This window comes from Nicotiana tabacum, chromosome 19, assembly GCF_000715075.1.
Source record: "Nicotiana tabacum cultivar K326 chromosome 19, ASM71507v2, whole genome shotgun sequence".
Classification (NCBI taxonomy): domain Eukaryota; kingdom Viridiplantae; phylum Streptophyta; class Magnoliopsida; order Solanales; family Solanaceae; genus Nicotiana; species Nicotiana tabacum.
Window position 1 is genome coordinate 28,762,091 of NC_134098.1, and position 22,923 is coordinate 28,785,013.

The 22,923-nt window shown below is 38.6% G+C and overlaps 1 protein-coding gene across 2 annotated transcripts; it reads left to right on the top strand.

Moving 5' to 3' along the window:
• The first annotated feature begins 13,436 nt into the window (after positions 1-13,436).
• On the top strand, positions 13,437-22,923 carry LOC107769027 (V-type proton ATPase subunit d2). Of its 2 annotated transcripts, XM_075239801.1 has the most exons (11): positions 13,437-13,789; positions 14,948-15,068; positions 20,218-20,325; positions 20,410-20,512; positions 20,898-20,978; positions 21,097-21,182; positions 21,281-21,340; positions 21,430-21,478; positions 21,798-21,932; positions 22,444-22,582; positions 22,673-22,923. In XM_075239801.1, the coding sequence occupies exons 1-10, from the start codon at positions 13,609-13,611 to the stop codon at positions 22,573-22,575; spliced, it is 1,056 nt and encodes a 351-aa protein (XP_075095902.1). In that variant the 5' UTR covers positions 13,437-13,608; the 3' UTR covers positions 22,576-22,582; positions 22,673-22,923. The 2 variants fall into 2 exon arrangements, with proteins under 2 accessions (XP_075095902.1, XP_075095901.1); XM_075239800.1 differs by having other exon boundaries at positions 13,440-13,789; positions 22,444-22,923.

The window sequence follows — 22,923 nt, forward strand, 5'->3', positions numbered from 1 at the left end:
CTGACTCTTCTACAACTGATCAGACCGCACCTGTCCCTACACCTATAGAAGGTGCAACGGTTCCTCCAACTGATATTCCAGTTCAACCTCCAGCTCCAGCTCCAGCTTCTGATTCTGGTGTGTCTGATATTAATATTAGGGGAGCCATACAAATTTTGACACAGATAGTAGCTTCTCAGGCCCAGAGATCGAGTGTTGGGCCTACTTCTTCTAGTCATCCAGGGGAATCTGATAGTTCCAGGGTGAACAAGTTTCTTTAGTTAGATCCTCCAGTGTTTACGGGTACTGATCCCGAGGAGGACCCCAGGACTTCATTGATGAGATGCACAAAACTCTCCGGGTTATGCATGCTACAAAGACGGAGGGAGTAGAGTTAGCCTCCCACCGCCTGAAAGGGGTGGCCTATTCTTGGTTTGAGTTATGGGAGGAATCCTGTGAGGAGGGAAGCCCTCCGGCAAGGTGGGGTGAGTTCACAGATGCCTTTATGGATCATTTCTTGCCTGCCGAAACTAAAGCAGCTCGTGCCGCTGAGTTTGAAATCCTGAAGCAGGGTAGTATGAATGTGTGGGAGTACCATATGGAGTTTGCGCGCTTGTCCAAGTATTAAATCCACATGTTGCCCACTATGGAGGCTAGAGTGCGCAGGTTTGTACAGGGCCTTAGCCCCTTGGTTATCAATGAGGCCTCTACAACTACCTTGAATTCTGATATGAACTATGGTAAGATGGTGGCATTTGCTCAAGCCACAGAGACCCGCAAATTAAAGAATAGAATGGAGTGTCAGAGTAGCAGTAAGGGCAGGTCCGCGGGTACTTTGGTGGTTCTTCCACTGGTGGTGGTAGGTCGGCATTCAGGGGAGCGTCATCAGGACCATCCTAATCATTCACCCAGTCTTCGATGGGTGCACAGTCATCTGGACCCAGTCAGGGCAACAGGGGACCCCACCAGCAGGGTCGGCCCGACAGAAGGTTTCAGCAGCGAAGGATTCCATGCCCCAAGTGTGGAAGGATGCAATTTGGGTCCTGTTTCATGGATCTACCAGTATGCTATAGGTGTGGTTTGCGAGGTCACATTCAGATAGATTGCCGCTCGTCCCTCCAAAATATGGGCAGAGGTGCGCACAACCAGTTAATTCTGCAGCTACTACATCCTCGACACCTCCAGCTCGAGGCACCCCAGCACCCGCAGGGCGTGGTGCAGCTAGGGGTGGTGCACAGAATTCGGGAGGACCTAGCAGATTTTATGCTATGCGGAGACGTCGGGAATTAGAGGCTTCTCCAGATGTTGTCACAGGTATATTGACTATCCAATCGCATGATGTATATGCTCTTATTGATCCCGGTTCCACTTTGTCATATGTCACTCCTTATATTGCTATAGAATTTGGGATAGAACCAGAATAGCTTCATGAGTCATTCTATGTATCTACTCTGGTTGGTGAATCTATTTTGGCCGCGCGGGTTTATAGGGATTGTGTTGTCACGTTGCGTGGTCGGGGCACCGTGGCCGATCTTATTGAATTGAGAATGGTCGATTTTGATGTGATAATGGAGATGGATTGGCTTTATTCATGTTTTGCCAAGCACGATTGCCAAACCAGAACTGTTAGGTTCGAATTTCCAAATGAGCCAGTTATTGAGTGGAAGAGTGATGATGTGGTGCCAAAGGGTAGGTTTATTTCCTACCTTAAGGCCACAAAGATAATTAACAAGGGATGTATTTACCATTTGGTCTGGGTTACGGACACCGATGTTGAGGCACCTACACCTGAGTCCGTGCCTGTTGTGAATGAATTTCCGGGAGTCTTTCCGGATGAACTCCCTGGGATCCCACCAGACAGGGAGATTGATTTTGGGATTGATGTGATCCCAGACATGCATCCTGTATCTATTCTACCCTACAGAATGGCACCGGCAGAATTGAAGGAGCTAAAGGAACAATTGAGAGATTTGTTAGAAAAGGGTTTTATCCGGCCAAGTGTGTCGCCTTGGGGTGCACCGGTCCTTTTTGTAAGAAAGAAAGATGGGTCACTGAGAATGTGTATTGACTATCGGCAACTTAATAAGGTCACAATCAAGAATAAGTACCCACTGCCAAGGATAGATGATTTGTTTGATCAATTGCAAGGTGTCAGGTACTTCTCCAAGATTGATTTAAGATCCGGGTATCACCAATTGAAGATCAGGGAGCGGGATATTCCGAAAACAGCTTTTAGAACCCGGTATGGTCATTTTGAATTTCTGGTGATGCCTTTTGGGCTAACAAATGCCCCAGCAACCTTCATGGATCGTATGAATCGAGTTTTTAAGCCATTCCTCGACTCTTTTGTGATAGTGTTTATTGACGATATTCTTGTATATTCACGAAGTCGAGAAGAACATATTGATCATCTCAGGGTAGTTCTACAAACCCTGCATCAGCACCAGTTATATGCAAAGTTTTCAAAGTGTGAATTTTGGCTTGAATCGGTTATATTCTTGGGTCATGTAGCCTCTAGTGAGGGAATTAAGGTTGATCCTCAGAAAATTTCAGATGTGAAGAATTAGCCGAGGCCTACAACTCCAACAGAGATTCGCAGTTTCTTAGGCTTAGCTGGGTATTACAGAAAGTTTGTGGAGGGGTTTTCTACTCTTGCCTCTCCATTGACTAAATTGACGCTGAAGGCAATTAAGTTCCGATGGTCAGATGCTTGTGAAAAGAGTTTCCAGGAGTTGAAAGCAAGATTTATTACGGCACCGGTGTTGACTCTACCAGAGGGTATAGATGGATTTGTGGTATATGATGCTTCAAGAATCGGGCTTGGATTTGTATTAATGCAACACGGCAAGGTTATAGCTTATGCTTCTAGGCAACTCAAGAATCATGAAAAGAACTATCCAACACATGATTTAGAACTTGCGGCAGTGGTATTTGCATTGAAAATTTGGCATCATTATTTATATGGGGTCCATGTGGATATATTCACGGACCATAAAAGCCTTCAATATATTTTCAAGCAGAAGTAATTGAATCTGAGGCAGAGAAGATGGCTTGAGTTACTCAAAGACTACGACATTGATATTCTATATCATCCGGGAAAGGCCAATGTTGTGGCAGATGCTCTTAGCCGGAAATCCATGGGTAGTTTGGCTCACTTGGAGGCATATCAAAGGCCATTGGCCAAGGAAGTTCACCGATTGTCTAGTTTGGGAGTTCGTCTTGCAAACTCTAGTGAAGGAGGGGTAATTGTGCAAAATAGGGTTGAATCATCACTTGTTGTGGAAGTCAAAGAAAAACAATACAACGATCCATTGTTGGTACAGTTGAAAGAGGGGATTCATAAACATAAGACCATGGCCTTTTCTCTTGGCATGGATGATGGTACACTAAGGTACCAAGGGCGACTCTGTGTTCCAAATGTGGATGGTCTCCGGGAAAGAATTATGACTGAAGCTCACACTTCTAGGTATTCCGTGCACCCAGATTCTACGAAAATGTATCATGGCCTTAAGGAAGTCTACTGGTGAAAATATATGAAGAGGAATGTGGCGGATTTTGTGGCAAGATGTCCAAATTATCAGCAAGTGAAGGCCGAACACCAAAGGCCCGGTGGGTTGGCACAGAACATAGAAATTCCAATGTGAAAGTGGGAAAGGATTAATATGGACTTTGTGGTAGGATTACCATGCACTCCGCGCAAGTTTGACTCAATTTGGGTGATTGTGGATCGACTCACGAAATCAACACACTTTTTTCCGGTTAAGTCTACCGACACAGTGGAGCAGTATGCTCAGTTGTATATCAAAGAAATAGTCAGGTTGCATGGCACCTCAGTTTTCATCATTTATGATCGGGGAGCACAATTCACTGCTAACTTTTGGAAGAAATTTTAGCAAGGTTTGGGTACTCAGGTGAATCTTAGTACGGCCTTTCACCCGCAGACTGACGGGCAGGAAGAGCGGACTATTCAGACGCTTGAGGATATGTTGCGCGCTTGTGTTCTAGACTTCAAGGGTAGCTGGGATGATCATTTACCACTCATAGAATTTGCATACAACAATAGCTATCATGCTAGCATTCAAATGGCACCGTTTGTGGCTTTACATGGTAGGAGATGTAGATCTCCCATTGGGTGGTTCAAAATTGGGGAAGCAGATTTGATAGGGCCAGACCTCGTGCATCAGGCTATGAAAAAAATTAAAATCATTAAGGAGCGGTTGAAGACTGCTCAGATTCATCAGAAATCCTATTCGGATGTTCGTCGCAGGGATTTGGAGTTCAAAGAAAATGATTGGGTATTCTTGAAAGTTTCGCCCATGAAAGGCGTAATGCGATTTGGTAAGAAAGGAAAATTGAGTCCGAGGTATGTCGGACCGTATAAAGTCATTCAGAGGATCGGTTAGGTGGCGTACAAGCTTGAGCTACCACCTGAGATGTCATTAGTACACCCGGTGTTTTATGTGTCTATGTTAAAGAAGGTAGTTGGAAACCCGTCAGTCATTGTTCCAATTGAGACTATTGAAGTTAATGAAAAATTGACTTATGAAGAGATTTCAGTTTCTATTATTGATCGACAAGTCCGAAAATTGAGAAACAAAAAAATTGCATCCGTGAAAGTGCTATGGTGAAACCAATAGGCTGAAGAGGCTACTTGGGAGGTCGAGGAAGAAATGAAGAAAAAGTATCCTTATTTGTTTAAATGAACATGTATTTATAAAGTTGTGATCTGGAAAATTGTAAGACTTACTTTCTATGAATTTTGTATCATTTGTACAATTGGCGTTAAGGGTGTTCCTTTCTGGTAATATAATTGCTTGTTATGCCACAGTTGGTGTTGTTTCGTATTATGTTACGTCGTTGTATTAAGTATATGTGGTTAGGATGTGTTTCTAGGGCTCTCTGACAGGTGGATAGGCCTAGTTACAAGGGAAACTCTGGCGAAATTTTTGGAAATTTAAGGAGGTAGTCAAATTTGGGACTGCTGGTGTGTGGTATGAAAACTGAGTTGCATGAGATATTAATAACGGATTTTTACCCTTATTCAAGGATGAATGATCCTAAGTGGGGGAGAATGTAAGGCCCCGTAAAATATTTGCAAATGAAAATGATGTTTCGTGGTGCCAGATTGGTTTTACGTGCTGCGGCTCAGACTTTTTGGGTTGAACAATGCACCGGAAGGTAAAGAAAAATTTTTGGCGGAAAAGTGCGTTTATGCGGTCCATTATGAGACTGTATAATCACTCTGCGGGCCGCATAATAGCCACAGAAGTAAGCAGGAGAGGGCCATTCTAGAAGTAGCTATGCGGTCGACTATGCGATCGCATAACTGTTATGCGGTGCATTATGCGACTGCATAACAGTTATGCGGACCGCATAGTGACCGCATACATAGACAGATTTTTTATCATTTTTGTGAGCAATTATGCGACCGATATGCGATCCGCATATCCATTATGCGGTCGCATATGCAACCGCAGAACCGTTCCGGAGCTCCATTTTTGGTTTTTAAAAACCGATTCTATCTCGTTAAATACACTATTTGGGCCATTTTTGAGCTATAATCTGACATTTTAGAGTGAGAGAGAGTGCCCTAGAGTGAGAAGGTGTTCTTCAATAATTGTTCTTCAATTCTTGAGTTTTGGAAGATTACGAAGGGAAACTCGCTAGGTCTTTATCCTAGAGGTAAGATTCTACACCCTAACCCTCAATTTCGAATTTTGGGTAGAAATGAATAATTAGCAAGATGATTTCTGGGCAAGAGGGTTGTTTATTTTACATGCATGTGTTATCAAAGGGTGTAGAAAGATTGTTGAGCTAAAAATGGTAAAGATTGGGTTGTGGGATGATGGAATCCTCCATAAAAGGACCTTGAAACCTCAATGCACATCTAGTGGTTGATAAAATGCTCAAATGAGCTAGAACCATGATCATCTTCCTAATTTTGGTTCAATTTGTTATATTTCTAAAATAGATTGAAGTTTCTATAACACCCCGAAAGTTTTGAAGAAATTAAGTGTAAAGCCCGGTAAAATTTGCAAAGAAAATAATGTTTCATGGTGTCAGACTAGGCTTACGTGTTTGAGGATTGTAGAAATTCTTCACGGCGAGCTTGCTCGCCGCGGCTCGGACCTTTTGGGTTGAACAATGCACGGGAAAGTAAAGGAAAATATTTGGCGGAAAAGTACATTTCTGCGGTCCATTATGCGACCGCATAATCACTATGCGGACCGCATAATGGCCGCAGAGTGAGGCAGTTAATTGGGTCAGTCGGAAGCGATTATGGAGTCGACTATGCGACCGCATAACTGTTATGCGGTGTACTATGCAACTGCAGAACAGTTATGCGGACCGCATAGTGACCGCAGACTCAGGCAGATTTCTGGTCATTTTGGACACTAATTATGCGACCGATATGCGGTCGCATATGCGACCGCAGAACCTGTTCCGGAGCTTCATTTTTGGGTTTTTAAAACCCGACCCTATTTCGTTAAATACACTCTTTGGGTCATTTTTGAGGTATAATCTGATATTTTAGAGTGAGAGAGAGTGCCTTAGAGTGATAAGGTGTTCCTCAATAATTGATTCTTCAATTCTTGCTCAAGATTTGAAAGATTAAGGAGGGAAACTCACTAGGTCTTCATCCTAGAGGTAAGATTCTACACCCTAAACTCTAATTTCGAAATTTTCTAAAAATGGGTAACTAGCAAGATATTATTTGGTCATGAGAGTTGTTTATTTTACATGCATGTGTTATCAAAGGGTGTGGGAAGATTGTTGAGCTAAAAATGGTAAAGATTGGGTTGTGGGATGATGGAATTCTCCATAAAAGGACCTTGGAACCTTAATGCACACTTAGTGTTTGATAAAATGCTCAAATAAGCTCGAACCATGATCATCTTCCTAATTTTGATTAAATTTGTTATATTTCTACAATAGATTGAGGTTGCTAAGAATTTCGGAACATTTAGAGTGTAAGGAAGCTCAAGTGAGGTATGTTGGCTAAACTTTCTCTCTTGGAATTGAATTCCATAATATTTCCGTGAGTTTCAAAGTATGAGTTGCGTATTAAAATGTGGTGGCTTGAATCGTATTTCAAATGAAAGCTAGTATGCCAAATTGTGTGAGAAAATCTCAATATTCTTAAGACTCTTAATTGCTCATATGTGTACCTAAAGTCTTGATTGGGAATGTCTTATTGTTGATAACCTATAAAGATGGTTGGAAGTGAAATCAGTTAAATTGGGAATATAAAGTGTGGACAACGTGCCAATAGTGAAAGTTATACTTGTGACCAATGGTGCCAATAAAATGAAATAATGTGAGAAAGATTATGAAATGAGCTTTGACTCAACTATTCCAAAAATTGACTTCGACAATATAATCGGCTAAAAGTTTATGAACTCAAGTGATGCCCATATGTGGCTGTTTTAGCTAATGCTATGCTTTGTAAGTAATTTTCAATGTGTTTTGCGTTCTTACATATTCGTGAGTGGAAATTGTGTATGATTTTAACTTGTACTTGGATTGCCAATCATTTTACTCCATTTATTGGAAAGAAATCAATTGTGTTTAAAGCCTTCATTACTAATGAATTTAAAGTTGTCATTTTCAGAATATTCTACTTGTTGATAATTATGATGATGATCTATGAAAGGGAAGAAATGAAAGTGTGGAATATAAAATACGGTCATTGCGCCATGAATAAAGAATCATATGTATGGCCAAGAGAGCCAATGAAATAATAATGTTATAAGTAGTTGAAAGTACGGATTAGGTGATATGTGGTGTGAAAGATTATGAGATGTACGTATTTGTACTTTTGTTTTCAATGTGTTATGAAACCCTATGGACGGTCTATGAAACGCATATGTATATTGTATTATGAAACCCTATGGATGGTCTATGAAACGCATAGGTATATTGTGTTATGAAATCCTGTGGACGGTCTATGAAATGCATAGGTACATTGTGTTATGAAATACCGTGGACGGTCTATGAAACGCATAGGTACATTGTGTTATGAAATCCCGTGGACGGTCTATGAAACGCATAGGTACATTATGTTATGAAATCCTACGGACGGTCTATGAACGCATAGGTATATTATGTTATGAAATCCATTATGATATGAAATCCTATGGACGGTCTATGAAACACATAGGTGCATTGTGTATAAGAGGTATAGATGTACGGTATGAATAAACATTATGGATGGTCTATGAAACGCATAAGTGTATAATATGATATGTGAACACTAAGGACGGTCTAATGAGACACATTATTAACGCAGACAATAGGTGCCCCTTTTGTTGTCCTTGTTTGCACAGGTTGTTTCAATTACATTATATTATGTGTTCCACGTATAAATCATATGGGCATTCTATTTTGAAAGAGGATTTCTAGCTATACATACTAGTGTTATTCGACAGTACTAACATCCCTTTTTGCCGGGGGTGCTGCATCTTTAATGGATGCAGGTGGTTCTACAGCAGGTGGTATTGATCAGTGATAGCAGTACACTCCTTTCAGCTGATTTGGTGAGCCCCACTTCACTTCGGTCATATATCTTTTGTTTCTCATGTACTTTGTGGTTGAGGTATAGCCGGGGCCTTGTTGCCGGCATTCCCATATTACTCTTCAGTTGTACTTAGAGGCTCCGTAGATAGGTTGTGGGTGGTATTTGATATTGGGAATTGGATTAGAACTGTTGGTATTTGGCAACATGTTTTTCATTAAATCTATAAACTCATACTATTTTGGAAATATTGAATGATGCTGTTAATGGGAATGAAATGGAAGCGGTTAATGAAATCTATTCAGTATTTGATTAACGGAATACATCTCCTCTTTATTCACAAATGAATTTGGGTAGAATGAAATCTAACAGGCTTGCTCAGTCGGGTTCACTCGGTTGAGCGCCGATCGCGCTCCTCGGTTTTGGGGCGTGATAGTTTCTAAGAATTTCTGAATGTTTAGAGTATAAGGAAGCTCAAGTGGGGTATGTTGGTTAAACTCTTCTTTAAGAATTGGAACTCCCATTATCCTTGTAAGTTCCAAAATGTTGATTACAAACCGAGTATTCCGATAAGTTTTGTGATAAAGATATATGTTCAATTTGTGTTTCAAATGCTCCTATCATATTGCATTATAAATTGAGGATGTGTTTCAAACTATGGATTGTGTATTCACATGTTATATTTTCAAGTCGTGATTTATGTGAAAGTTATTATGCCAAGTTGTGTAGAGATTGAGATTTTGATACACCTCCACCCGATATATTGGGTTAAGGCGGCATGACCGCTTTGTGTAGGGATTATGGTATTGTGGGACTGCACCTCCACCCGCATACATTGGGGTGAGGCGGTACGACCGCTTTGTGTATAGTTTGGTATTGTTGTGGCACCACCACCCACATATATATATATTTTGTGTTGGTATTGGTATCGTTGATGCATTTCCACTCGCATACGTTGGGGTGAGGCGGCATAGCCGCTTTGTGTTGGTATTGGTATCGTTGATGCATTTCCACTCGCATACGTTGGGGTGAGGCGGCATAGCCGCTTTGTGTTGGTATTGGTATCGTTGATGCATTTCCACTCGCATACGTTGGGGTGAGGCGGCATAGCCGCTTTGTGTTGGTATTGGTATCGTTGATGCATTTCTACCCGCAAACATTGGGGTGAGGCAGCATAGCCGCTTGTGTAGGTTCTTGGTACTGTGGTTATACATCCACCCGCATACATTGGGGTGAGGCGGTAGGGGTTACAGAGGATCTCATCTTAAATCCTATAAATGTTATTGATAGTTCTTAATAAGCTTGCTCTGGTTTAAACAGTTATCTATATTATTCTATTGCCGCACTGGTTCATCATATTCATCTTGTATTTTTGAATTCTTAAATTGGTGTTTAGTTTTCATACTAGTACTATTCGACGGTACTAACGTCCCTTTTGCTGGGGACGCTGCATCTTTAAATGGATGCAGGTGGTTCCACAGTAGGAGATATTGATCAGTGATAGCTGTACACCTTATTCCCAGCTGACTTGGTGAGCCCCACTTCATTCTGGGGTCATGTATCTTTTGTTCTTTGTGTATTTTGTTTGAGGTATAGTCGGGGTCTTGTTGTCGGCATTATCATTGTACTCATCTTTATCTATAGAGGCTCCATAGACATAGTGTGACACTCATCTTTATAATGGTGCTGGGAAAGTCAAACTTGTGTGTTATGCTTGAATTACTATTTTCACTTCAAATTATGAAAATGTGTTTGGAATTGTTACTTTTAAATAAAGTAACTGATGGTAAGAAATTAGTATTGCAGACATGATCACTGTATTGGTTGATTAACGAAAACATATATATTCTCTTTATTCATGAGTGAGTTTGGGTAGAAAGAAATCTAATAGGCTTGCTCGGCCGGGTTCACTCGGTTGAGCGCCGGTTGCGCTCCTCGATTTTGGGGTGTGACAGTCATTATCGGACTTGATGCAAACGTCAGTATATATCTAATCGTACCGTTAAAAAATTATGTCGTTTCTCGCTACATCCTTCCCAAGAAACGAGGGGACTATCTGTATATAGTCAAAACCGGTTAGTCCTTCGTACGAACTGGTCAAAATGGTAATGCATTGGATCAAAGATCAGGTTGAGGTCCGAAGTCAGGTCATCAAGCTTCGATCCCTAGGGACCAATCAATATCGAGCTCGATATCATTATCGAGTTCGAATCCAAATCGAACTATGATGAAGTTATCGAACTTACGAGGCAGAGACCGACCAATACTGTCCCCGAATCAATACAAGGCTCCGAATCAGAATCGAACTCGAGTCAAGATCGAGAGCTCGAGTCAATAACGAGCTCAAAGACAAGAGCCATTGCAACCGCACTAGGGGAGAGAATCCTGGCAGGAATTATGAAAAATCTAATTTATCATGGGTCTTCCACTATGTATTTTTAATTGTATCTAAAGTAGGATCCCTCCACTATAAATGGGTTGGTTATTGTTTCTGTAAAGACCAAGTTTTGGCATACATTGTAACTCAGATATCATACATTCCTATATTGAAAAGTTATCTTTTTTTTAGTTTCATAGATTGATTCATCTTGCTTAATCTATAAATCATCTTCTTCCCAACTTTGCTTATTTTTCATTCTCTACAGTTAACACTCGGTATTTTTATTCATTCTTACGATTTGTGTTAAGTTATATCACATATCCTTAGAACTACGTATAAATTCAATTCCATCCATTTTTCGGGTAAACAGAAATGAAAGGAAGGACACAAGAGAAAAGTTAAGACAAGATGAATGAAGTTACCGCAGAAAGATAGAAGGGACACTCGATTCGGAAATGCTGATGAGACACGGAAGAGGTATGGAGTAGAGAAGACGCAAAAAGATCAACGGAATAGTGTAAAATGATAGAAATAAATGGGTTTGCGAGGTTTAATTTGATCTTTAGCCTATCAAATGTACGTGACGTATAATAATGTCACAGAGTCCGGCGTGTGATCGGTTGTATAACACGCACATTGACCTGTTGAAAAGGTATTTAAAATATGGAAAATGTCCAAATATGCCTTTGTACTATACGAAATTGAGCAGATTTGCCTTTCCTAAATACTTTAACTCAAGAATGCCCTTACCGTCACATAGTTGGTTCATATATGCCCTTAGAGTCACACAGTTGGCCCATATATGCCCTTACCGAAATGATATCCACCCAAACTAATTAGTTTTTTCGTTAATTGTATTAAAGTGTATTATAAACACTATTTCTTTTTTATTAGTACATTTTTTTCTTTACCTTTCTCTTTTCTTTCTTCTTTTTTCTTTTCTTCTCTTTTTTTTCCTTTTTCTTTCTCCCTTATCCGATTTCCTCCATTGCTAATGTCTTCTCCATTTTCGTCATCAATTTCACTTGACAAAACTCATGAATTTCAGTTACTAAGAAAATTCTCTCATAAGATAATCAAGTTCCAATTTCACTAGCCCTCTAAATAAAAGAAATTAAATTGTTCCAAAAATTATGGTTTAAACTTTAAAATAATAAAAATATCTTAACCTTTAACAATACTCAAAAGACCAAAATATTTAAATTATTTATAGAAAGATAATTTAATTATTAAAAGTCGAGAATTCAAGTTCTAGTGTTATAAATTTGAGTTGTTAGTCTTTTTTCATCTTTTTCAGCTGGACATTTTCTAACTTTTTTAATTAACTATGTAAATTAGAGGTGTACATGGACGGGGTTGGTTCGATTTTTATCAAAACCAAACCAAACCAATTATATCGGTTTGGATTGGTTCGGTTTTGTTGGATTTTTCGGGTTTTTTGTTATATAAATATTATTTCAATCTTACTTTGTTAAATTTTTTATAACTAAATATATGTTCAGTAAAAATTTAAAAATTGACAAATATATGATATATTAAAATACTTTTATGAAAGAATTTTCTTAGGAATTGGAATTCATGAGTTTTGTCAAGTGAAATTGGTGACGAAAATGGAGAAGATATCATCAATGGAGGAAATCGGATAATGGAGAAAGAAAAAGGGAAAAAAAAGAGATGAAAAGAAAAAAGAAGAAAGAAAAGAGAAAGGTAAAGAAAAAAAAGTACTAATAAAAAGAAAATAGTGTTTGTAATACAATTTAATACAATTAACGAAAGAATTAATTAGTTTGGGTGGATTCTGTTTCGAAAATGGCATATATGGGTCAGCTGTATGACTCTAAGGGTATATATGGACCAACTATGTGACGGTAAGGGCATTCTTGCGCTAAAGTATTAACGAATGACAAATGTGCTCAATTTCGAATAGTATAAGAGCATATTTGGACATTTTTCGTTTAGAATACAGAGTTTACAATGTCCACTTGATAACAGATGAAGTAGAATGACCAAGATATCAAAATGGATTAGCCTATTCTGCCCAAAAAAAAAAAGAAAAAAGAAAAAAGCAAAAAGAAATCACATTAAAAGGTAGGAGTAAATTATAAGGGATAAAAAAGCAGATCACGTTTTTTAAAAAAGGCAATCATGTCCGTAGAAATTCAAAAATAGTTAAATTTACGAGTGGTAATTGAAAAATAGTTTAAGTTTCAAAAGTAATCGAAATTTATTCACTTTTCATGTAAAGATAAATTTGAGCAAAAATAGTGTTCAAAATTCGGAAAATATTCCAGCATAACATAATGGAGTTTAAATTTTTTACATGTTACAGGTGCTCCAATCTACAATATATTATGTTGGAACTTTGTGTGTGCTCGAGTTCCAGCATGAATTTCATATACAGATGCACCAATCTCCAGTATATTATACTGAAATTTTCTGTGTTACAGCAAAATAGTGATTATTTTTTAATGACTTTACCATGGCTATTTTTCAATTAACAATACTATTTTCACAAGAAAATTGAAAAAGAAATAAAAAAAGAAGAAGCCCAAGACTGATAAGTTTTGCACCACAAAGCCAAGGACAATCTCTTCTCCCCTCCTCGTGTCCACACCCCTCTACTACCCCCTTCGTCAAATCATCTTCCAATCCTCTCTGTATTCTTCAGGAAGGGGGTCTTAATTAAGTACTATTACCCAATAATAAGCTTCAGATCTGCCTATCTTGTTTGATCATGTACGGATTCGAAGCTCTTACATTCAATATTCACAGTGGCTACTTGGAAGCCATAGTGAGAGGTCATAGATCTGGCCTTCTCACTTCCGCTGATTACAACAATCTCTGCCAATGTGAAACCCTTGATGATATCAAGATGCACCTTTCTGCTACCGAATACGGCCCTTATCTTCAAAACGGTCTCTTTTCCTTTTGTAATTAAAGCCTTGTGATCTTGAATTGTGAAATTTGGATCTTTTATAGGCTGTTTGAGTCTATTATAAAGTTGAGATCTTCGGTTGACTTTATTTGCTCTTCTCCTTGTACCCATTTGACTAAATCTAGGCTTTTGGACAAAATGTGAAATTTGGATGTTTAGGGGTTTCTCTTCTTTTATCATTTGAGTCGATTAAAGCTTTGTTATGTTGAGTTCTGGCTTTAAATATGATTTTAGATGTTTATAGGATACCGCTAGAATTTGAAGATCGAACCGTCTGTTTTTTAAATTCACGTAAGTATGCTAGGAATTGACTTTCGACCCTTGTCTCCCCTTAGAGGGGAGGGGTGGAGCTATTGAGGAGTTTATGTGAGATAGCATCATATTAGTTTTAGGGTGAAGAGTAGTGAATTAATTGATTTCACTGTGATACCATGTGCTGCTATTCCATATGATAATGAAAAACTGTTAGCCTTGCTTTGAGCAACTCCATAAACAATCATCTCTTTTTGAAGGAGCAAAAGCTGCAAGGTGCAGTGATGCTCAATCAGATCAGTAGCGGACTTTGAATGATTAAGTGAAGATAGTATCTCCTTTTTCGTCTGATCAACTTGTGTCGTTCTAGTTTCTGTTCTCCTTTGCTTTTCTTTTTCTTAGGAATGTTGTGAATTGAAAAAATAGATTTGGGACTAAGCAAAAGTATGACTTCTGAAATTAGGTTGTTTGTACTTTTTCAATGGCTGTATTTCTGGTACTACATAATTAAGATTTTCTCCTCCCTTTTTAATTTTTTTGAGGACTCCTTATTTTATTTTAAGCGACATGTGGACGTAACAAAAATCAGAATAGATATCTCCACATAACTTCATTTATCCTCTTATGTTTTTTTTAATTGCTTGCGGACCTTGGATTTTAAAATGTTCATGTTACTTGATAGTGGATGGATCACATTGTGAAACAGAGGCCAATAGTGCGAATCCATCCCTTGATGTGATCAGTTTTCTGTTTCTAGATGTGGGAATATGCTTGAAGGACCAAAAAAAAAGATGTTGTTCAGTGTGTTGGTGCTGATAGCACTTTCTGTTGCATTGTTCTTTGGCTCACTCTTACAATGTTTCTTATTTTTGGTGGCCATCTGCAGAGCCTTCCCCCTTGCATACTACCACAATTGTGGAGAAGTGCACTCTCAAACTTGTCGATGAATACAACCATATGCTTTGCCAAGCCACAGAGCCCTTGTCGACCTTTTTAGAGTACATCAGGTATGTTATTATTGGTGTGCTGGGAATGATGGTTTATTTTACTCTAAATTCCACTTTCCATTTGTCCCATAGGCACGATAATCATTTTACAAAACTATGAAATCAGAACTATGGGTCTATGCTATCTGTGCATGATGGTTAAAAATCACATATGTCTAGATAATATGGCATTAGTGTCCTTGTGTGGCCACATGTCTTTTTTTTGATGAAGTAAGGGAATTTCATTAAATGGCATCAAGAAGATGCATAGCAAAAATTACAACATAAAGGTATTGTCTGCTCATATACAAAAACTTACAGGACAACTAAGGAGCAGACAAAATCCAGAAATAGTTCAACACTAGTTACAGGGGCCTGATTGAACCAACTAAATAAGTTAATTAAACAAGTGGCTTTAAGAGTGTGGTTGGGAGTTGAGATCCCATCAAAACATCTACGGTTCCTTTCATTCCAAATACTCCAAAAAATAGCACAAGGTACCATTGACCAAGTCTTTTTGATGGATTTCCCAACTCTCCAAGAACACCAACTCTCATAAGCTTCCTTGATACTGTTTGGCATAACCCAGGCAAGTCCAAAAACTGATAAAAACATACTCCAAATATCAGCTGCTACTGAACAGTGCAAAAAAAAATGCCTCACACTCTCAGATTCCATCTGGCACATATAACATCTATTCACGGTCGGTATACTCCTTCTGCTAAGATTGTCTTGAGTAACACAAGCTTCATACAATGTTGTCCACATAAAGCCAGCTACTTTTGTAGGTAGTTTGGTTTTCCATATAAGCTTTCATGGCCATTTGTTGATCAATTCCTTGTTGGAGCATTGATTGTCATATCCTCTTTTGACAGTATAGGTTCTCTCTTTTGATTCACCCCGTTCTAACCTATCCTGTACTTTGGAATTGACATTAGCACCTGATAATTTATTGAGCAAACCCAACAGATCATTCAACTCCCAATCTTGGATATCCCTTCTAAATGTGGAGCCCAAGCACTATTTTGCCAAACATGTGAGATAGTTGCATCTTTATTACTAGCAAGTAAAAATAAAGCTGGAAATTCATCTTTCAGGGTCTCTGTTCCTAGCCATTTATCTTTCCAGAAAGATATATGAGCCCCGTTCCCTAGCTTTAGTGATGACTTGAGCTTGAATTCTCCCCAAAGCTTTGAAATGTGTTTCCAGGGGCCTGATCCATGTGGAGCTCTCCCTTGCCTAGTGCACCAGTTGTTTGCCACCCCATACTTTGCTTAAATTACTATTTTCCATAGCCCTGAACTTTCCATGTTGCACCTCCAATGTCATTTCATCAATAAACTCCTGTTATGCAAGGCAAGATCCTTTATCCCTAGCCATCCATGGTTCTTAGGAAGAATAACTCTTGGCCATTTAACCAAATGGAACTTGTGAGTGTCACTATTGCCTTCCCATAAAAAATCTCTTCTTAATTGATTAAGTCTCCTTTGTACCTTAGCTGGGATTGGGACATGAAATATGATGGTATGCTATCTAGCACACTATTGATGAGTGTAAGTCTGATAGGTATTGCATTTTCCAGGAAGCCAGTTTTCTTTTAAATTTTTCAATCACTCCATTTCAGATGCCTTGAGACTTGTATCTATCTCCCAATGGGAGCCCCAGATATGATGTAGGGAAAGATCCCACTTTACAACACATAACCTCTGCAAGCTCATCCAGATTTGGGACTGTGTTAATCGGATAGATGGTGCCTTTCAGCATGCTAATGTGTAGGCCTGAAATAGCTTCAAAGATCATTAGCGTGAGATTAAGATATAGAACCTATGATTTTTCAGCTCTGCAAAAAATCAGAGTGTCGTCTGCATATAGCAGATGCGACACTATCACAGAATTGCCCTCTTCATTGCGCACCTTAAAACCCTCCAGCCAATGGAGCTGGTTAGCCTTGTCTAACATTTTGCTTAGGCCTTCCATAGCAAGAATGACTGAATGAACAAAAAAGGTGACAGTGGATCTCCCTGTCTGATGCCTTTTTGGGGAGAGAAAACCCCAACAGGTCCACCATTGATTAGAATTGAGTACTTCACCGTGGTAATACAAAATTTAATCCATCTAATCCAGCGTTCTCCAAATCCCATCTTCCTGAGTATATTAATCAAGTACGCCCAATTGAGTTGGTCAAATGTCTTTTCAATGTCAAGTTTGAAAAGTAGACCAGGTTGCCCAGACTTCATCTTCCAGTCTAATATTTCATTGGCTATTAGAGCTGCATCATTAATCTGCCTTGATTTGATGAAAGCATTTTGATGTCCTGAAACTAGCTTCCCTATCACCCCTTTCAACCTCTCTGCTATGATCTTGGAGGCTATTTTATAAACACTGCCAATCAAGTTGATTTGTCTGTAGTCCCTCAATTCAGTGGCTCCTTTCTTCTTAGGGATTAGAGCTATAAACGAGGCATTACAAGACCTTACTAAGTTGCCATTCTGGTGAAAATAATGAAGTGCGCCCATGATATCATTCTTTACTACCGCCCATGATTTCTGGTAAAATGCCATGGTGTAACCATCAGGACCTGGAGCTTTATCAGGTGCACAAGCTTTGATAATGTCCAGAACTTCTGCCTCTTCAAATGGTCTTTCCAGCAACTCTTTCTATTCTCTAGATAAAGTTGCTACATCTTCTAGCCTTGCTGAAGGTCTCCATCTTTCATTTTCAGTGTACAACTTCGGATAGAAGTCTAAAATCTCACTTCAGATTACAGCCTTGTCTTCAATGAAATCATCTTCAATTTTGAGTCTGTCAATAAGATTATTTCTCCTGTTGGAATTGGCAACTTTCTGAAAGAACTTGGTGTTTTGAGCCACAAACATTTTGATTTTTGCCTCCAAGAGACTTTTTCTGCTTTGGCCAGCTGCTGAATTTCCATTTGAAGACTCATCGTGCTGGATTTTTCTTCTTGAGAAAGAGTTCTGCCTTCAGTTTGTTGTTGCAAAAAGAAAAGCTCTTCTAGGGCTCTTCCCCTCCTAGCTGCAGTTCTGCCATATTCCTCTCTGTTTCAAGTTGTGAGATCTTTTTTTAGTAGCTTCAATTTATTCACCTGTACAAAGTCAGGAGTGCCATTGACTTCGTAACTCTGCCACCATGACTTGATCCTATCCTGAAAGCCTTCCGTGTTTAACCACATATTTTCAAATTTAAAGTAGGATGGATTTGAATCCCAGTCCCCACTTTCCAACATGATAGGAGAATGATTTGAGATGACTTTGGGAAGGGCAACTTGACTAATTTTTTGAGAAGTATCATTCCATTCTAATGACACAAGGAATCTATCTATTCTTGATGCTTGGATATTCTCCTCTCCTCTGGACCATGTGAATTGAGCTCTTTGCAATGGTAAGTCTAATAAGCAAAGATCTTGAATGACATCTGAGAACCCCCTCATGGCCCTTGATCTTCTCAGACAATTATGCCTTTCTCTTTCAAACCTACAAACATTGAAATCGCCTCTTATTACCCATTGCTCATCCCAGATTCCTCTAACAGCCCCTAGTTCATTCCATAACTCTTCTCTTTCCCAGTTTGTGTGTGGCCCACCATACACCCCTGTAAAACAGAATCTGAAATTCTCATTAGTGTTTTCCAGCATGCTTGAGATGGAATAAGTACCCTGCAGAATTTCTATACATTTCCATAGTCTTTTGTCCCACATGTCCTATCTTTGTTTCTTGCACCCTCCATTTGCTACGAAAACCTATCTTTGTTTCTTGCACCCTCCATTTTCTACGGAAACCTATCATTGTTTCTTGCTCCCTCCATTGGTATATTATTTGTGGGAGATGTTACAAAAGAAAAGAAGAAAAGATGAGAGGAAGGTGCTGCTCGGTAGGAAATTAATTGTACTACCACATCTATCCTATATTTTGTGATGGCATAGTTGGTTTTGGAAATCAAGGTTATCATTTTTTGAGTTGAAATTAACGAAAACTTTTGAAAAGAATGATGATAAGTGTTTGAGCATTTCTTTTGTAGAAGTTGAAAGAATTATAATTGAAATAAATAAGTTAGAACCAAAAAGTTAAAAGTATAGCAGATGAATTGGGATGGAGGAAGAATATATAAGGTCGCTAACGAAGTAAAAGATCCAGATGGTTGCTAGGTGATCATATTTGGCCTCTCAAAAAATGGAACTGCGAAATATCCTAGCGTTAAAGTGACCAAGCTGCATCTACTTTATCCGGATGACCTTTCAATATCTCGTCCATTCATTTGTAAACATATATACAGGGATAGCCATAATAGGTTAGGGGATAGCTTTGTATACCTGTTCGGCTCTTCTCCCTTGCACCTTCTCTCCATACACATAGCGAACTTCTGACTTTTTGTGCATCATAATTAACTAGCTTCGCCTTCACAATGTGTGATGGAGATGATTTAACTTTTCCTTCCATTTAACAAAAGGGCAGCAGTTCAACAACTTTTTCCTTTTCAATGTGTGATGGAAATGATTTAAACCTTCGCCTTCACAATGTGTGATTGAGATGATTTAACTTTTCCTTCCATTTAACAAAAGGGCAGCAGTTCAACAAACAACCTTTTCCTTTTCTTGCACTATCTGCAATAGGGGATGCTTCCCAAGTTGCCATATGCTTTCCAGTAACGATTGGGATTAATTGAATATTATATCCCATATTAGTACATAAATGTGTTCGAAACTTTCTCTCTTGTGCCAACATGTGAGTTGGACTGCAACTAATAGTCACTATGGAAAATGAATATATAAACAAAAACCTTGTGAGTTGCACTTGAGAGCTCCTAGTTTTAGATAAAGCATGAGCAATAATTGAGCCTTGGTATGCTAGTTTTAATTGGAACAAGCTTAAACAGCTCTCCTAGTCTATCATCTTTGATTTTCGTAACTTATCTCCAAAGAAAGAGACAGGCACTACTTAAATGATCAAGCTCATGGCTTAATGTGGGGTTTTCTATTATGCTTATTGTTTCTGTTGCTAACTAATTGTTGTCCTACATGTGGTTAAGGGTGTGCTGCTGGTTAATTGAGTGAGCCTGATGTGGCTTATGGAATCATGTTCATCTAGCTTATTATTTACCTCTTTCTGGTCTATATGATTGAATCTAAGTTGTGTTATTCCTTCATATGTTTCAGATATGGTCACATGATTGACAATGTTGTCTTAATTGTGACTGGAACTTTACATGAGAGAGATGTTCAAGAATTGCTGGAGAAATGCCATCCTTTGGGCATGTTTGACAGGTAGCGTTCATAATACCTCTCTGGCTGTTAAATAGCTGAAACTAATCAGTAGCATCTATTAACTTTCCTAACTTATTTCCACAGTATTGCTTCCCTGGCAGTTGCACAGAATATGAGGGAGCTTTATAGGCTGGTGCTTGTTGACACACCCTTGGCTCCATACTTCTCTGAGTGCATTACTTCAGAGGTATCAAATGCTTCCCTCTTATCTTTGTTTATGCTTCTAGCTTCCTTCTGTATGAAGCTTTTCTATGCATGCAGTTCTAGTGTAGAAGGATGGTGCGCTTTTAAGTAGTTAATCAGTATCTTCTGTCCACTTAATGGGTCCTTGTTATGTATTCATTATTTACATGCAGCTTTTAAGGATATACTGAATATGTCAGTTTTTGTTCATTCCAAGTAGAAGGGCTATGAATATGTTGAGTATTTTATTTCTTAATCAACTGTCTTGAATCAGTTGCTCTTATCAGTCTTGTTAATCAATCGTCTTGGATGAGTTGCTCCTGCGAGTTTGCCTTCTGCCTTGCCCATGTTTAAATATTTCCTTTGTCAATGGGACTTATTTCATGCAGGACTTGGATGACATGAATATTGAGATTATGAGGAATACTCTATATAAGGCGTACCTTGAAGATTTCTACAGATTTTGCCAGGTAATCATTTGTTGTACAATTTTGTACCATATGTTTATACTTTTAGATACTGATCCCTTTCCTCAAAACTAAAATTACACGTCCTGTTACTCTTGTCTGATATGAATATTGTCAATAGGAACTAGGTGGTGCTACTGCAGAGATCATGTCTGACTTACTTGCTTTTGAGGCAGACAGGAGAGCAGTTAACATCACCATAAACAGGTATGTCATGGGTTCATGATTTCTCTGAATCTGGGTATACTACTGAATGTATATCAGGTTATAATTTTTCAACTACCAACTGGAATTTGTTGATGCAGCATTGGCACTGAACTAACACGTGATGACCGTAGGAAGTTGTACTCTAATTTTGGCTTGCTGTAAGTTTATGCACTTTAATCTTTTACGTTTTTGAGTCATATGCGACATTGGAGACCTCTTTTTTTCTGACACTATTTGTGTTGAATAGTTATCCATATGGTCATGAGGAACTTGCCATCTGCGAAGATATAGATCAGGTATTTTACGTGTAACTTTTGTTTTCCTTCATTTTTCTAGAACCTTCTTGTATATGGAGCTTCTATATTGTTAGATGGGTGCTAGTATTCTGTCTATTCTCTATTGCATGAAGTTCTACTTCCTTACCATACTTCTTGAAAAAGAAAAGGGTGAAGTATCATTCAGCACTGAGATGACAGATAAGTGAAGCAAAGAGAGAATTATTGATTTTCTTTGCAGAACTATGGTGGAAGCAATTGATAATTTTTCTGATGCTTACAAGTTTAGTGGCTAAACCCGAAGTTGAGGCTTATCCTCCATGTTTCCTCGTACTTGTAGGTCCGTGGTGTCATGGAGAAGTACCCTCCTTATCAATCCATATTCTCTAAGTTGGCTTATGGGGAGAGCCAGATGCTTGACAAGGCTTTTTATGAAGAGGAAGTCAAACGCCTTTGCCTGGCATTTGAACAACAGGTTTTCATACTGTGGAAATTGCTTAACTGTATTTGTGTAGAATCTCCGTGAACATTTTCTTGCTTGTTTGTGAAACATTTTCTGAAATCATGCAAAAGGATCTACAATGTGTTATTTGTTTTTTTTTTTCAAAAAGGATTTCACTTTTTTTTTTAAGTTTATTCTTTATTTTTTCTCTGATGGTGTGTTCTTTAAGTTTTCTCAAGAACTTCTTTTCTTTTTCAAGCTGTCTTAAAAATGTGGTTTTAGCGTGTTTTTCAAATAAGTTCTTCCCGCAAAACTCACATATCTTCAGGGGGAAAAAACTTGCAACTATCCAAACACGTGTATTTTACACAAATCGTTTTCAAAAAGTTGTTCAAACAACTTAGAATTCCTAATCACACAGCAGCTTCGACCCCCTAGTCCTCCCAGTTCTCAAATTATACAAGAAAAAATCGTAAAGAATGTAAAGTGAAATATTATAATCTGTGTACTTCCCTCACTGATTCTCTCTACTCCTTTATTGCAGTTCCACTATGGTGTATTTTTTGCATATGTAAGGCTGAGAGAACAGGAGATTAGGAACTTAATGTGGATATCTGAATGTGTGGCTCAGAACCAGAAATCCAGAGTCCATGACAGTGTTGTTTTCATATTTTAATGATCTGGTAATTCAGATTATGTGCTCTCCATACTCTTTTGTATATCTGAGTTGCACTGCAGTTTGTTGATTAATATGAGTTATTCTCCGGGTAAAGGTTAACCTCAGCTGTGTGATGGGGGTCATGCTTCGAAAAGTTATCCTCCAGGAAACTTGCCAGTCCTTCTGCGCGCTTCCTGAGTTGTACTGTGAGTTGCGAAGAGATGTTCATTGTGTATCTTCTCTAATAAATTCAGTGTATGCATGGTTGAATATCATCTGGAATGATCCTTGGATTGATGTGTATCTGAAAATCTCTATTTTTGAACTTTATCACAATAAAATTCTGCAGTTGTGTTGAATACATAA

Coding starts and splice junctions, on each gene's coding strand:
- LOC107769027 (XM_075239801.1), top strand. CDS start 13,609: ATGTACGGATTCGAAGCTCTTACATTCAATATTCACAGTGGCTACTTG. Junction 13,790..14,947: donor CGGCCCTTATCTTCAAAACG/GTCTCTTTTCCT, acceptor GGCCATCTGCAG/AGCCTTCCCCCTTGCATACT. Junction 20,513..20,897: donor CTGAGTGCATTACTTCAGAG/GTATCAAATGCT, acceptor TATTTCATGCAG/GACTTGGATGACATGAATAT.